The 13,742-nt window shown below is 34.2% G+C and overlaps 1 protein-coding gene across 1 annotated transcript; it reads left to right on the top strand.

Moving 5' to 3' along the window:
• Window positions 1-4,996: 4,996 nt before the first annotated feature.
• LOC145570416 (26S proteasome regulatory subunit 6B homolog) lies at window positions 4,997-11,847 on the top strand. The gene is made up of 6 exons (XM_081629491.1): window positions 4,997-5,595; window positions 7,012-7,242; window positions 7,905-8,063; window positions 8,184-8,336; window positions 8,628-8,711; window positions 11,478-11,847. Exons 1-6 carry the CDS (start codon window positions 5,104-5,106, stop codon window positions 11,610-11,612), a joined length of 1,254 nt encoding a protein of 417 aa, XP_081485617.1. The 5' UTR covers window positions 4,997-5,103; the 3' UTR covers window positions 11,613-11,847.
• The last annotated feature ends 1,895 nt before the right edge of the window (window positions 11,848-13,742 follow it).

Genomic DNA, 13,742 nt, shown 5'->3' on the forward strand with positions numbered 1-13,742 from the left:
AACTCCAAGTTTCAATCTTTTCAACATCTACAATAGCCCAGGCAATAGGTTGATTATTCTCATCCCTACCAACTGCCCACCATAAGGTCCCTTAAGAAAACATCCATCTAGGGAAATGAAAGGCCTGCACCCAGCCACAAAGCCTTTCCTTAATGCCTCTAAGCATATGTAAATCCTGTCAAAGACATTCCCATTCAATTTCAGCTTCACAGTGTTGGCCCTATTGCTCTTAAGTATCTCCTCTACATACCTGGGAAGTAATTCATATTGTTCCTTGTACTCCCCAATAATAATGGATTGGCCCCTCTTTCTAGCTCTAAAAGCCATTGTAGACACCCAAATGTATCTTCCCAAAACCAAACCCAGTGATGAATACTTTTCACGTCATTTGATTATCGAACGAAGTGAAAGTGTGAAAATTCTAGTGATGTGGTTGTTTTTATTAAAATATCTCTCTTTCTGTTTTTGAAAATATTTCTTCTTATACTCTATTTATGAAAATGTCCAGTCCAGTTTAGTTTGGTCCATGATAAGGGTCCAATAGTGGTGTATTTGTATGGGGCTTGAAAAGACCTTTCCAACGATATATTATAAACCCAATTCCGATGAATAATGAGGAAGTTATGGCCAAAATACTAAACTGGGCCCAAACCGGATTTTACCTACGACCCAATGATCATGTGGAGGGTTCAAAGGTTTAATCTCATTCTTAAACTAATTAGGATTTATTAGAAGCTTCTATAAGTTTCTAAAAGATCTTAATTATCCTTTTTTAAAAAGATAAGACCAAAGAATTAGAAATTGAATAAAACTTCTCCTTTTGAGAGTCCTTGTTCTGTGCGAAATGGAAGATGGTCAGATATTATTTTTGTGACTAATAATTTTTATCCAAATCTTATATGGTTTCATAGATCTTGAAATTATCTTTCCAATGATATATTATAATATTAATTTCGAGCTATAACGAAAAAGATATTAAAGAAATACGAAACTCTATCCTAAACTGACACTCTTTCACTATTTCGGCCATATCTTTTAATATACAAAATATTTTAATCTGATTCTAATTGGGTTGGAAAGTAAACTTCAAGAGCTTTCCAACGACATATTATATGACTTATTTGGACTTCTGGATCAATTGATATGATAAAAACAAAATCTGCAAAAAATTGTCCCAGCGCCAAACGACAGAGTCTGTCGCCTGGCGCTACTACCTGTTGCCTGGCACTAATATCTGTCGTCTGGCGCTAACTCCTGTCGTTCGCAACAGGAGGTCTTTTATTCCGAATGGGACTCGAACTCTTTTCTATCGTTTTCGGACTATTTTTCTATAAATAGGGGTCGTATCTCCCCGTTTTTAATCATTCTCAATTAACATCTCTCTCTATTTTCTTTCTAAAAAGCTAGAAGCTTTCTCTCTCTCTATTCTTTTTCTAAACCTTCCCCTCTTACAAAATTCCACATACATTAGTTCTAGACACACCTAGCCAAGTTCGAAGTTGCCTTCGCCCTAGACGTGAAAGGTTTATAGTTTCTGAGGGTTTGGTCCCAAATCCTATTTCAATTCTTTAATTAGATTTATTGTTTATTATTTTCCTTGAAGTTACTAACGTGTGTATTTTGTTATTAGAAAGAGATACGAGGCATCTAAGTAAGTAATTTAATTGTTATTTTGATATAGAAATCATGCTTTAATTATTTTGATTCCTAATATCATGTTAGGATGTCTTTATGATTCCTGGTATCATGTTTAGGGTAATAACTAATATTTCTAATATCATGCATGTTTCTAGTATCATATTTAGGTTGCTTCCTATTCTTTCCTTCTATCATGTTAGTATCATGTTAGGGATGAAGCTTTGATCTTTATCGTTTAGTGACATACTAGGGTTTGTTATTAATCTTGTTAATATCATGCCTAGGATCTTGCTATTATTATTATTATTATGCTTTATTGAGATTATTATGATTGATGATTGTTATTATGTTGCTTGATATTTATTATTGTTATTGCTTGATCACGCCCTCTCTTGTAGGATTAAAGGGAATTTGTACTTGTAATCATGCTTAATAAGATAATTAATAATCTTGTTTAGGTTAATATGATTATAATTCAAGTGATCGCCAATAATAGTTTTGTTTGTGCATTAATATTCAACCAACATAGATTAAACAGGTTTAGGATTAACCTAATGATTGCATGTTAGTCAGAAAGCGCACATGAATTTGAGAAGAATAAAGTAGAGGCCTATTTTTAAGGCATATTCAATCTCTTTTAGGTTGTATTTGTACCTTCATCCCCGAATATCCAATCATGGTTCCAAACCACTATGGAGTTAGCGATCTCATGGATCGTGAAGGGGTGTAACCTTCACCCTGTAAACGGTTTACAAGTTCCTAAAACTTATTGGCGACTCTTTTACTCTAGCTTCCATCCCTTTGGACGCCACCATGCTTAAGTGTATGATCACAGTGGAGCTCAAGTGTGGGATGCTTGAAATATTCCCTACAGCCATGTACTTACTCGCTCTAATACCCCAGTCTAACCATATTAGTTCCATTACGTCATGAAGCCTCATATAAGGGTTGACCTTAAACTGATTTTGGTAGGTCTCACCAATCCATCTTGCTGACATCTTCTTCACTCTTGAAGATCTACCACACTTATGTTGACCGACATGGGACTTGACTATGAAATGGGTTTTTTCTATCCCAAGAAGCCCATATTCTCCAAGGACACCCCTTAAGTTTGTGCTCACATTCTGCCCCTACCCTTTATTTGTCATTTTTTTTAAAGGTATGTTTCTGCCTAGCTTTATGGAATGATTTCTGACTGCTTGTTTGAAGGCAGCAGGGTTGTCAAACTGTTGACCAAGAAAGAAGTCTTCTATGCACTCATAATCCTTAGCTTTGCTCACCTTCCTAACCTGATTATTGGGGGGTGCAACTAAGTAACCACAGTCATCATCATCCTCTGACTCATTTGGGCTCTCAATGTCACTAAACTCTTCAAAATCTGTTCCTATCTCACCAAGACCCTTTGATGCGCTACCTTCCTAAGCATATCCAATTCCTCTTCATATGAATGTTCATTTTTTTTATCCATTGCAATATCATCCCTAGCCTTCACAAACCCTTCATCATCCTCATTTGTTCCCTCTGTATCATAGTCTATGTCAGATTGGGTTGCCCTAGGAATTTGGGTTGGTTGAAAGACATTTTCATCGACTGTGAAAGGTTGTGTTGCCGTAGGAGTTTGGATAGGTTCATCATTAACCTCAAAAACATTGTTATCTGTTAATAAGCTCATAAACTGTCCCCTTCTCCCTTGATTGAACAATGGTGTGGGTGGTGGGTCATGTTCAGTGTAAATGTGAATCAGTTTGTCTTCAAGGAGAAGAGACAAGAAAGGATCACAAAGCCTACTTTCAAAGCTTAAGTACCTAATGCCACGATACAAATCTTTCCTTGGATCCAAAAAGTGGAGCTTCACAATGTCATTATACCTAACCCCTCTATTAATCCTTTCACATAATGCCCATCTATATTATCAGGAAGGTTATCAAAAACATTTATATTCCCACCTAAACAAAATGCATCAGAAGAAATTTGCCATTCACCACCATGATGTACAACCAAACATGGTTTTAGATCCATTTCTGACAATAGTAAACAACACCAAAATTAACAACCCAAGCAAGCAATAATTTAAACAAAGTCAATGAATAAGTTTTTAATTTATTGCAACTCAAATTTTTAATAGTTGATTATAGCTCATCCACAAACCAAGGATTGAACTAAATAGCTGATTTTTCAATTTTTATAATGTTGAACTAAATAGCTGATTTTTCAATTATTTTAATATATTACAAAAAAAAGGTAGCCTTAGTGCTTTAGCATATATAGTAGTAAACATATTTAATTAGCATTATTGAAATAATAATGGTGGATCACATCATGCATGATCTATTCTTATCTTATTACAAACCTTAAAGCATAATTTAATAAGCATATACAGTAGTAAACAAAACCTTGATCATCATCATCATTCATTCATTCATTCTTAATTCATCAACAACAACTAGATATGGCCTGATTTATTGCAACTTAAATTAAAAAAAAAAAAAAAAAAAAAAAAAACAGAGCATAACCAAACCCTAATCTACCCGTAAATTCAATAGAAACCCCTACCAACAAAAATTCAATCTTTACCAATCACAATTATATACAATACCACAAAACAGCATAATCAAGCATATTTGAACCAAAACCAACCAAAATAAGCACAAATTCCAAAAAGCCCTAAATTATTTTTTATTTTTATTTTTTATTTTATTTTATTTATTTTATTTTTTTTTTTTTTTTTTTTTTGCAATAACATAGCAGGGTTTGATCATATAACTAAATGGAGATTGATTTTTAAGAAGACAAGATCGATGACCGTACCTTGAGCAGATGTGAGTTTTGCCATCTTCGCTTTCTTTTGCTCCGAAGATTCACCAAATTCCTAGCCAGACATCATAAACAATGGAGTAATTGAGCTTGAAGATGAAGTGACGAAGTGTGGGTTTTTTTTGGTAACCTTCTAGAAGTCCCCTAAACTATAATACTCGTATGCTATCATGACATTTTTTTTTTCACAGCTGTAAAATGATAGAAGGTCCCTAAACTTTACCACTTCATTAATTAAATAATGCCAACTAATACCAAGGTCCTTAAATTTTGATTTTTTTTTTTTATTTTTTTTGGCCACATGGACACTGTAGTCCCTAAACTATGCTGACTCATTATTTTTTCACCGGAAAAATTAGGTAAGGGTGGCAAAGGGACTAATTTGCTTCATTAAAAAGATGAGATACCAAAATGCTACAAATACAATAGTTGAGGGGCCGTATTTATGCTTTAACTCGTATATAGTTAGACGATTGATTATAGTTATACCCTTCTCCAAGTATTCCTAGTTTACCGTCTTATACAGAGTATATAAAACTCTACATCTCTCTCGGTCTCTCCTCTAAGCTCTAACCAAAACAATTTCTTCGGCAATACTCCAAACCCTCACTTCATTTTCTCTCTCCTGCTAATCCTTCAAACAACTCAACAATGGCGGCATCAGCCATGGTGCTCGACCCCAAACCAACCCCACCACCATCTGAACCACCAGCAACAATCTCATGGACATCCTCGGAAGATTCTTCCGCCCCAGAAGAAGAAGATCTTTACGGCCGATTGAAATCCCTAGCACGCCAAATCGAATTCATGGAAATCCAAGAAGAATACGTCAAAGACGAACTCAAAAACCTCAAAAGAGAGCATCTTCGAGCTCAAGAAGAGGTCAAAAGGATTCAATCTGTGCCTCTTGTTATTGGGCAGTTTATGGAGATGGTTGATCAGAATAATGGGATTGTTGGGTCTACTACTGGGAGTAATTACTATGTGAGGATTCTTAGTACGATTAATCGTGAGTTGCTTAAGCCTTCGGCTTCGGTTGCGCTTCACCGACATTCGAATGCGCTTGTTGATGTTCTTCCTCCTGAAGCCGATTCGAGTATCTCGCTTTTGAGTCAGTCTGAGAAGCCTGATGTTAGTTATAATGTGAGTTTTCTCTCTCTTAGGGTTTTTAATTCTAGGTTTTGGGTTATTGAATTTTAGGGTTTTGTTTGATTTTGATGTGTTTTGTTCAAGATTTGGAATTGTGGGTTATTGATTTGATGAATTGTTTTGGTTCAATTGTGCTCTTGGAGTAAAATTGGGAATTTGGTCATTTAAATTAGGGGTGTGGTAATGGTTGATTTGAAATATTTGCTTTTTCCTTTTAATTTGAAAGAATTTCTTACAGCAATTGGAGTTTGGTTTTGTGCTTCTTGATGCATGTATGGAGGAGACTTATTTTTGGTGATAAATTGTGAATTTAGTAAAGAAAACGAGGGTCTTTGAAATTAAGGGTTTTGTTTTTCTGTATTTTAATGGTATTATGTATGAGAACTGAAATTGGTTATTAGTTTTGATGGTTTAATGTGAGAAAGGAGAACTTTTGGGAGCATAGGTGCAAATTTAGTTGTAACTTTTAAGTTTGGTGAATGATTAGTACTAGTATAAATGGTAGTAATAGGTGATAAAATGATTATCTGAACCAATAAAGATTCATCTACTGTATTGTACTACCTGATAGTATTCCCATACTTTTAGTGTGTTGGGCATTTCTGGTATCTTGAAAAGTACTATCTTTAAGGGATGATGCTGGTTAATCCTGAATCAATTGATCTGCCATGAGGACATGACTAAAATATTGTTCTATTGGTAGATTTGTAACTGAAAGCATCATACAATTGTTTATTAATGCTCTATCCTGTTACTATCTACTGTTCCTTTTATGTGTAAGGTTTATCTGTGGCAGTTTAACCTCTGGCTAGGGAGCATTAGTGTGTTACAATGTCTGTTGTTGTGTTCATTCCATGTTGGGAACTTTTTACTTTTATCGTAGTTCAACTCAGTGGTGTTGTATAGATGTGAATATCTCAGTCCCATACTCTTGAGTAAGATATTTAGGGCATGTAGCATTTAGTTTTGGTTGTGAGATTTCACTAATTGTTTGATATTAGTTTTGTAATGAATTGAAAATTAAATTAAAGAATGCATAAACTATTTTCATAAACAACTTGTTTGGTAACTCAAAGTGTTTATTTAAGCTTTCTCATTGGATTGCCTGCACTTCTTTCTATCTTGGTAGCAAGGACAATTATAATGTTGAAGCTGCATTGTGTTTATTGCAGTGTGCATCTATTTTTGCTTGTGTTATGTGGATTTACTTTCCCTGGTGTTCGTTAGATGGTTCATTGCTGACTTATCCTTCTTTTCTTTTATGTGTTTGGGGATTATTTGGTTGTAAGGGTATTGAAATAGTTGTGTTGCAATATATCAGATTGTTATTTTACACAAGTATGTTCATCAATCTTTGAGTCTCTTGTGAATCTACGTTTCTTTATGCTCTTCTGGCAATAACTATGTCAGGACATTGGAGGATGTGACATTCAAAAGCAGGAAATTCGTGAAGCAGTTGAGCTGCCTTTGACTCATCATGATTTGTACAAGCAAATTGGTATTGATCCTCCCAGGGGAGTTTTGCTTTATGGCCCTCCTGGTACTGGAAAGACAATGCTTGCGAAGGCTGTTGCCAATCATACTACTGCTGCCTTCATTAGAGTTGTTGGTTCTGAGTTTGTTCAGAAGTATTTGGGTGAGGTATGTCTTTCCCAACTTTTATTCCCTCTTTCTCTCTCTCTAAAATTTTGTAGGTGGGTATTTATATACCCTGTAATTTTATTTTCTTTCCATGTATCATATTTTATTTTTCATGTGTTGTAATTAGCATCTTCTACTTTATACTGACCTTAGCATTATCCCAAAGTCTCTAAAGAGGCTGTTAATTACACTGGGTAAGAGACATAATATATGCAGCCTTTCCTTTAGAGACATTGACTATTAGAAGAAGATAAATTATTATTAACATAAACTACAAAGCTTAGGCTTTTCATTTCAGGTCAATGGTCCATCTTAGATGTTTGCCATGCGTATAGGTTTGGACACTTCACTATTGGATAAAGAGGAGTAAATTAATGCTTTTCACCTATACATATATTGATACATGTATAACATAGGAAAGTATCCTTGTATCACCTATCCAATCATATCTTTGGACACTCACATTCAACTTTGCATTTTTTTTTCTTGCTAGACCTTGGGACCTATATCTGTTTCATTATTTATTTTTTATTTTTTATTTATTTATTTATTTATTTATTTTTTTTTATAATTTATATTTAAGCAGATTGTTTTAATTAATATTTTTTTAATTGAATCATGTTGAAATTTTTTACTGAATTGTTCTGTTTTGTTTAATGTAGGGTCCTAGAATGGTCCGTGATGTATTTCGCCTTGCTAAAGAGAACGCACCTGCAATTATTTTCATTGACGAGGTAGATGCTATTGCTACTGCTAGATTTGATGCTCAGACTGGTGCTGATAGGGAGGTTCAGCGTATCCTCATGGAACTTTTGAATCAGGTATTATTCAAAGAGCATATAAGCTATACAGATGTGTCTGCTCCTATAAAGATGGAATGTATAATTCTATGTTGCCATCCCCTGTATTGTATTTATGTTAAATTTTTGCTGTTCCTGTAGATGGATGGGTTTGACCAAACCGTGAACGTTAAGGTTATCATGGCAACTAATCGAGCTGACACTCTTGACCCTGCATTGCTACGTCCTGGAAGACTGGACAGGAAAATTGAGTTTCCTTTGCCTGATAGACGACAAAAGAGGCTTGTTTTTCAGGTGCACTATGATCCTATCTTTCCAGTTACCATTTCCTTTATTCCCTTCTCTTTTCTTTTTTTTATTTTTTATTTATTTTTTTATTTTATTTTATTTTTTATTTTTTTATTTTTTTTTTTTTGGGGGGGGGGGGGTGAGGGAGGTATGGGGTTGCTTAAAACCTTTATTTATTAATTTTTCTCTCTTGTAAAATTTTTTTTTTGACATTAAGGGCCGCGTTGCTTCTTTCATGTTCCAGTGGTCTATTACTCTATATGCATAAATTTATTATCTGCCCACATTTTCTTCCAGGTTTGTACTGCCAAGATGAACTTGAGTGATGAAGTTGACTTGGAGGATTACGTCTCACGCCCAGACAAGATTAGTGCTGCTGAGGTTAGTAGTATGATGTATTTTGTGCCTGTGTTTAATTTGTCTGTTCTATGACCACTTTGCATATTTCATCAGTATGGATTAGTTGAGAATTAGATTACATCTGAATTTATCCTCTTGATTGTGTCGTAGGTAAGATTTTAGTCCTTATTGTATCAGTCTTAATTTCCCCAGTTGTTGAATTTATGTCTTGTTGTGGGTTCTCATTCCTGGCTTGATTTGTTGGAAGACACACACTTGCGTGAACCTAAATGTTCTACTGTCTATTGTGTTGACTCCAGTTAGAAATTGCTGCTGTTCTCATGGTTGCTTGTTCAATATAGCTAAAAGTCAGACAAAGATGTCAATATTTTCTGTCTTGGAAAATTGCTTTTAGGTCCACACTTATAGAGCAGCATCATTTGGTATTGGGCGAGGGAGGAAGGTGATGCAGTGTGTTTCGTATTATTAGATCCATATCTCCATATTTTCCCGAAAAGAAACTCTACTGGGATTTGGTAATCATCACTGGTTAGAAATCTGGTCCATTGATGTTCTTTATGGAACTGTGATCATTCAAATTTATCTATTACCTTTGTTTGATTCACTTGATATAGATTCATAATATAAAAAAACTTTGAATAGATTAGTGGGTGTTAGAAATGTTTAAAAAGATGGTGGGTGTAAGATGAATTAAGAGAGAGAGTGTAAAAAGACGGGTAGGTGTAATAAAGTATGAGAGAATTCAGAGAAAAAGGTGTAAATCTGGAAGGGCTATGATGGTAAATATAGTATGACAAAATGAAATAAAATTATGCTTGTTTAAAAAAATTTCAATGTAAATTAAGCAGAACAACTAAAACAGAGGTAGTATTATACAATCATGTGTAAAAGTTCCAGAAATAATGTCAATATAAATTCTGGATCTTCAACTATTGTAGATTTTATTGGGATGGAAATCTAAGAACAATTTCTGCCAGCCAAGAAACTCGTTCTTGGCTTCATCGTTGATATCTTTTTTACAGTAACTGCAATACTCATCAGCCCCTGTAAATTGATTGTGCTGTGCTTAATGATGCATAAGGTTGCTCACATTTGGGTTATTGAGCTGCTCACAAAATAATTAAATCAGGCCTGATGTTTAAGTTTGAAATGGGGCATCGGTTCACTTGATCTTGCTATCTAGCACCAAGCCACCAATTAGTCTTAATCATAGACTTGGCTCACAGATAAAGGGGACAAGTTTTCTTGATCCACCCCTCTCCCCTCCCTTGCCCAAAACTTAACTTTTTTTTCTGGGTGCTGTTGCCCCTGTAAAGTTACAGCCTATACTTCCTCTCACACACTAGTTATTGGCCTTTTGGAAATTGGGTTTTCTGACTTGTATCTTTATCTTGTTATTTTTTCTCCTGCCACATGGCTTTCCTTGTAAGGATTCAAAACTAGAGTTAATTTGTTGACTGGTTTAGTCATGTGGAAGTAGCATGTGTAGTGTGGTCTAATGTCTTACTGTAGCTGGTGGTTGTCAGACTGGTGTTGTTGCTGGATTGAGGCTGAGGCTGTAGCAGGAAGAAGCTTAAGGTCAGCTAGCTTGTTTTAGGCCAAAAAAAAGGCTTTGTGTCACTTGATATTGCTATCTAGCACCAATTGGCCTTCGTCCATAGACCTCTGGCTTACAGAAGAAGAGGACTATAAGGCCTTTCAACTTTTTTTCTCTGGAGGCAGTTGCCCCTGTAGATTTTACAGCCTATGTATCCTCTCACACAGCACTTGTTGGCCTTTTGGAAATTGGGTTTGAGCTCAAACTTGGTTTTCTTTGTAAAGATAAGTAGGATGTGTAGTGCGGACTAGTAGCTAGTGGATGTTAGACTGGTGTTTTGAGGCTGCTTGTTGGTCTAGGGAAATGGCTACTAGATCTATTTTGGTTATGAAACTTTGGAATTATAGTTCAGATCTCCGTGTTTGCTGTATATCTTCTTTTTGGTGAAGGTAATGGCTTTTGTCCAGTTAATTTACAACAGAAATTCTTCACTATCTCTGATCTTTAAAGCAGAGGCCAAACTACCTCTAAAGATTTGGGTCTATTTACCTTACGTAATTGGTGTATAATGATTAAAACTGGCTCCTTATAATTTGATTTAAACATATGTATCATCCTTATAATCTACAAATTTGCCACAAATATGGGGCAGAAAAAGATATTTACAGTTAAAATGATGCGTCATTCTGTTTTTAGCTTACTTGCATTTTGAAAGATGGAAGTATCATTTATGTTTGTGATATCTTTATCCTCATTGAGACTTTCCTTCTCATCCTGACACTTTCATGATAACTCTTTTATGACTTTCTAGCTTTGAAATGGGCAAAAGTCAGTAAGTTTGTGTGGATTTTGCTTAATTCTGGACATCTGATTGCTAGGGTAGAAAGAACAGGTATCTTTGAAAAGATAGTGAGAGGTACTGGACGATTGAAGCAAAATTGTTCTGAGATTATAAGGCTGGATATTGATGCCAATTTCGGAAGGATACAATAGAAATTGCTAACTTTAAGTAGCTGACATTTGGTTTGACATGGATGAAACAATCATTTTGGGAAGTTAGATAGATAAGCTCTGTTTGTTATTGCAATATGAGTGGACTAATAACAGCTTTAATGTAATTCAATACATTCTAGTCTGTTTTAATTCAATGATTTTACTTGATCTCCTAACAAAAATTTGCGTCTCCCTGTCTCCTACCTAATAATGCATGTAAAGACTGTGTCTAATGTTTACCTTATGAACTCTTGCAGATCACTGCTATTTGCCAAGAAGCTGGAATGCATGCAGTCCGCAAAAACAGATATGTTATTTTGCCAAAGGATTTCGAAAAGGGTTATCGATCCAATGTGAAGAAGCCTGATACAGACTTCGACTTCTACAAGTGATAATCCCAAGTGTAGCCAAGAACGATCATCTATTTTCATGGTTTTATATTGTTAAGAGACCTGTACGATATGGTTCTAAGAGTTATTTATTAATTGGGACCTACAGTTAACATTTTGTTTAGAGTAATGACTTGAAACAGTGTTAAACTTTCACTCACTTTTGTTTATCCTCTTTTTACTTGTATGTTGTGACTTGTAATCTTTAAGTTTCGTTCTTTATATGTTTTCTTACCCTCTTTATCCTCCTTCCCTGCACACCAACAATTCCCAACTTCTTGTATGAACTATATGCTCCATCTGAAAGCTGCGGTAGCCACCGTGACAGACTTCTATCTCATTCCAACATAAACTTTACAAAACTGATGTTTTAAGAATTTGTTGTTCCTTTCATGGAGCTGTGAATTGTGTTTGAACTGTTTTCTGATTATTCGTACTTGATTGGAGTCGCCAAATTTTGTCTTTTAAATTTTGTTGATATATCTAAAAAAAGGAGATAGAATGAAAGTGAAGAAATTGCATTGATGGGTAAGTACAAAAGTGAGCAAATCCAAATGCTTTGCTATGTAAAACTAACCAGTTTCTGGCGTATATGCAACAACTAGGGATGGATTAGATGCTTATGACAAAAGATCATCAACTACTCTGTAGAGGCTTAAGTTGAAACTATCAAACTAAGAGCTTGGTCACATTTATTGAACTGATTGAAATTGAACTAAATAGAGCCGAAATGAATATTTTATGAGAGAAGGAAATTAGGAGCTAAATTGAATTGATTGGAACTGAACTATGCTGAACTGATTGGAGTTGAACAAAACTGAAATTAAGCTGAAGTGAACAGACTCTAAGTAACTCCCCTTGTCCCAAAATATTTGTCTATGTTCTTAATAACGAATACTTCCTTCATTTTTTTATAGTCCCATTTTGACTATGTAAGGTACTACTCCCTCCGTCCCATAATACTTGACACAGTTTCCATTTTTGTCCGTCCCACAATATTTGACACGTTACTGAAAATGGAATGCGACCATTAATAAAAATACAAAAGAGAATCTTTTATACAATAAACAAATATTTTAAATGGATCAATTTTTACTTTTCTTAAAATAAGTGTCCACCCTAATGTACTAAGTTTTATGGGATGGAGAGAGTATTTAATATGATCATTTGACCATTAATATCTGTTTTCATATTTTACCAAAAAAAAATTATTGGTTAAAAGTAATTTTAAAGGGAGAAAGCTTCTCAATAAATGATGTTCCATCACATTTTTTTCATTCTTTGAACATTACAAACTGTTACAAGATAGAGTGATAGCTTTAGAGTTTTTTTTTTTCATGCTCTATTGAATCCAAAATGGTCTTATTAAATCACATTTATATATTTTTCTTTATTTTCACAAATATTAGAACTTTTTATGATTTGAAACATAACAAAAATTATGTAAACACATAGTATTAGGAGAGTTCGTTTCAATGTGAGTCCACTCACAAAATAATGTATTTGTCCAATAGCTTTTTCGAATTGTCCAAAAATTTACATCTAAATTTCTAAAGATGAGATATTCAAATTAGTGTCTAATAACTTACATAGTATTTTGTTAAAAAAAAAAAAAAAAAAAAAAAAAAAAAAAAAAAAAAACCCTTCCGTAGTTTAAGATTTTTTTTTTTTGAGGTAATAGAGAATAACCCCAAATAGATTTCAATTCTATGTTTTTCTGTTTTCGTCTAATAATTGTAGGCCAAGCCATGCACTTGGAACTTGGAACTTGGAATTGAGGGGAAGGAGAATGGTAAGAGATCCTCACCCCTTAAGTATTAGGTGAATCTCCAACCAAATATATACTAAGCAAGCTTGATATCGGCCTTATTATATTGCATAACCACCGTTACTTAAATTCTTTTACTTTTGTGTAGGGTCATGCTTTCAGATTCTTCACACTTTTGCTCTATCTTTCATTTTTATTTTTCTTTCTACTCTTTTCTTTTGATACATACGTCAATGTACAACTTTAACCATTATAAGAAAATTAAGTTATGAAAATAAACATTGTGACTAATATAATGATATATTACACATGTACAATAACATTTATTTATTTATTTACTTTATAATTGTAAAAAATTAAGCAAA

Source organism: Chenopodium album, chromosome 12 (assembly GCF_948465745.1).
Source record: "Chenopodium album chromosome 12, dcCheAlbu1.1, whole genome shotgun sequence".
Lineage (NCBI taxonomy): Eukaryota > Viridiplantae > Streptophyta > Magnoliopsida > Caryophyllales > Amaranthaceae > Chenopodium > Chenopodium album.

What these genes read in the sequence shown, in the direction of transcription:
- LOC145570416 (XM_081629491.1), top strand. Translation starts at nt 5,104, where the DNA reads ATGGCGGCATCAGCCATGGTGCTCGACCCCAAACCAACCCCACCACCA. An exon ending in TTCAGAAGTATTTGGGTGAG is followed by an intron (nt 7,243 to 7,904) that starts GTATGTCTTTCC and finishes TGTTTAATGTAG; the next exon opens with GGTCCTAGAATGGTCCGTGA. An exon ending in ACAAGATTAGTGCTGCTGAG is followed by an intron (nt 8,712 to 11,477) that starts GTTAGTAGTATG and finishes GAACTCTTGCAG; the next exon opens with ATCACTGCTATTTGCCAAGA.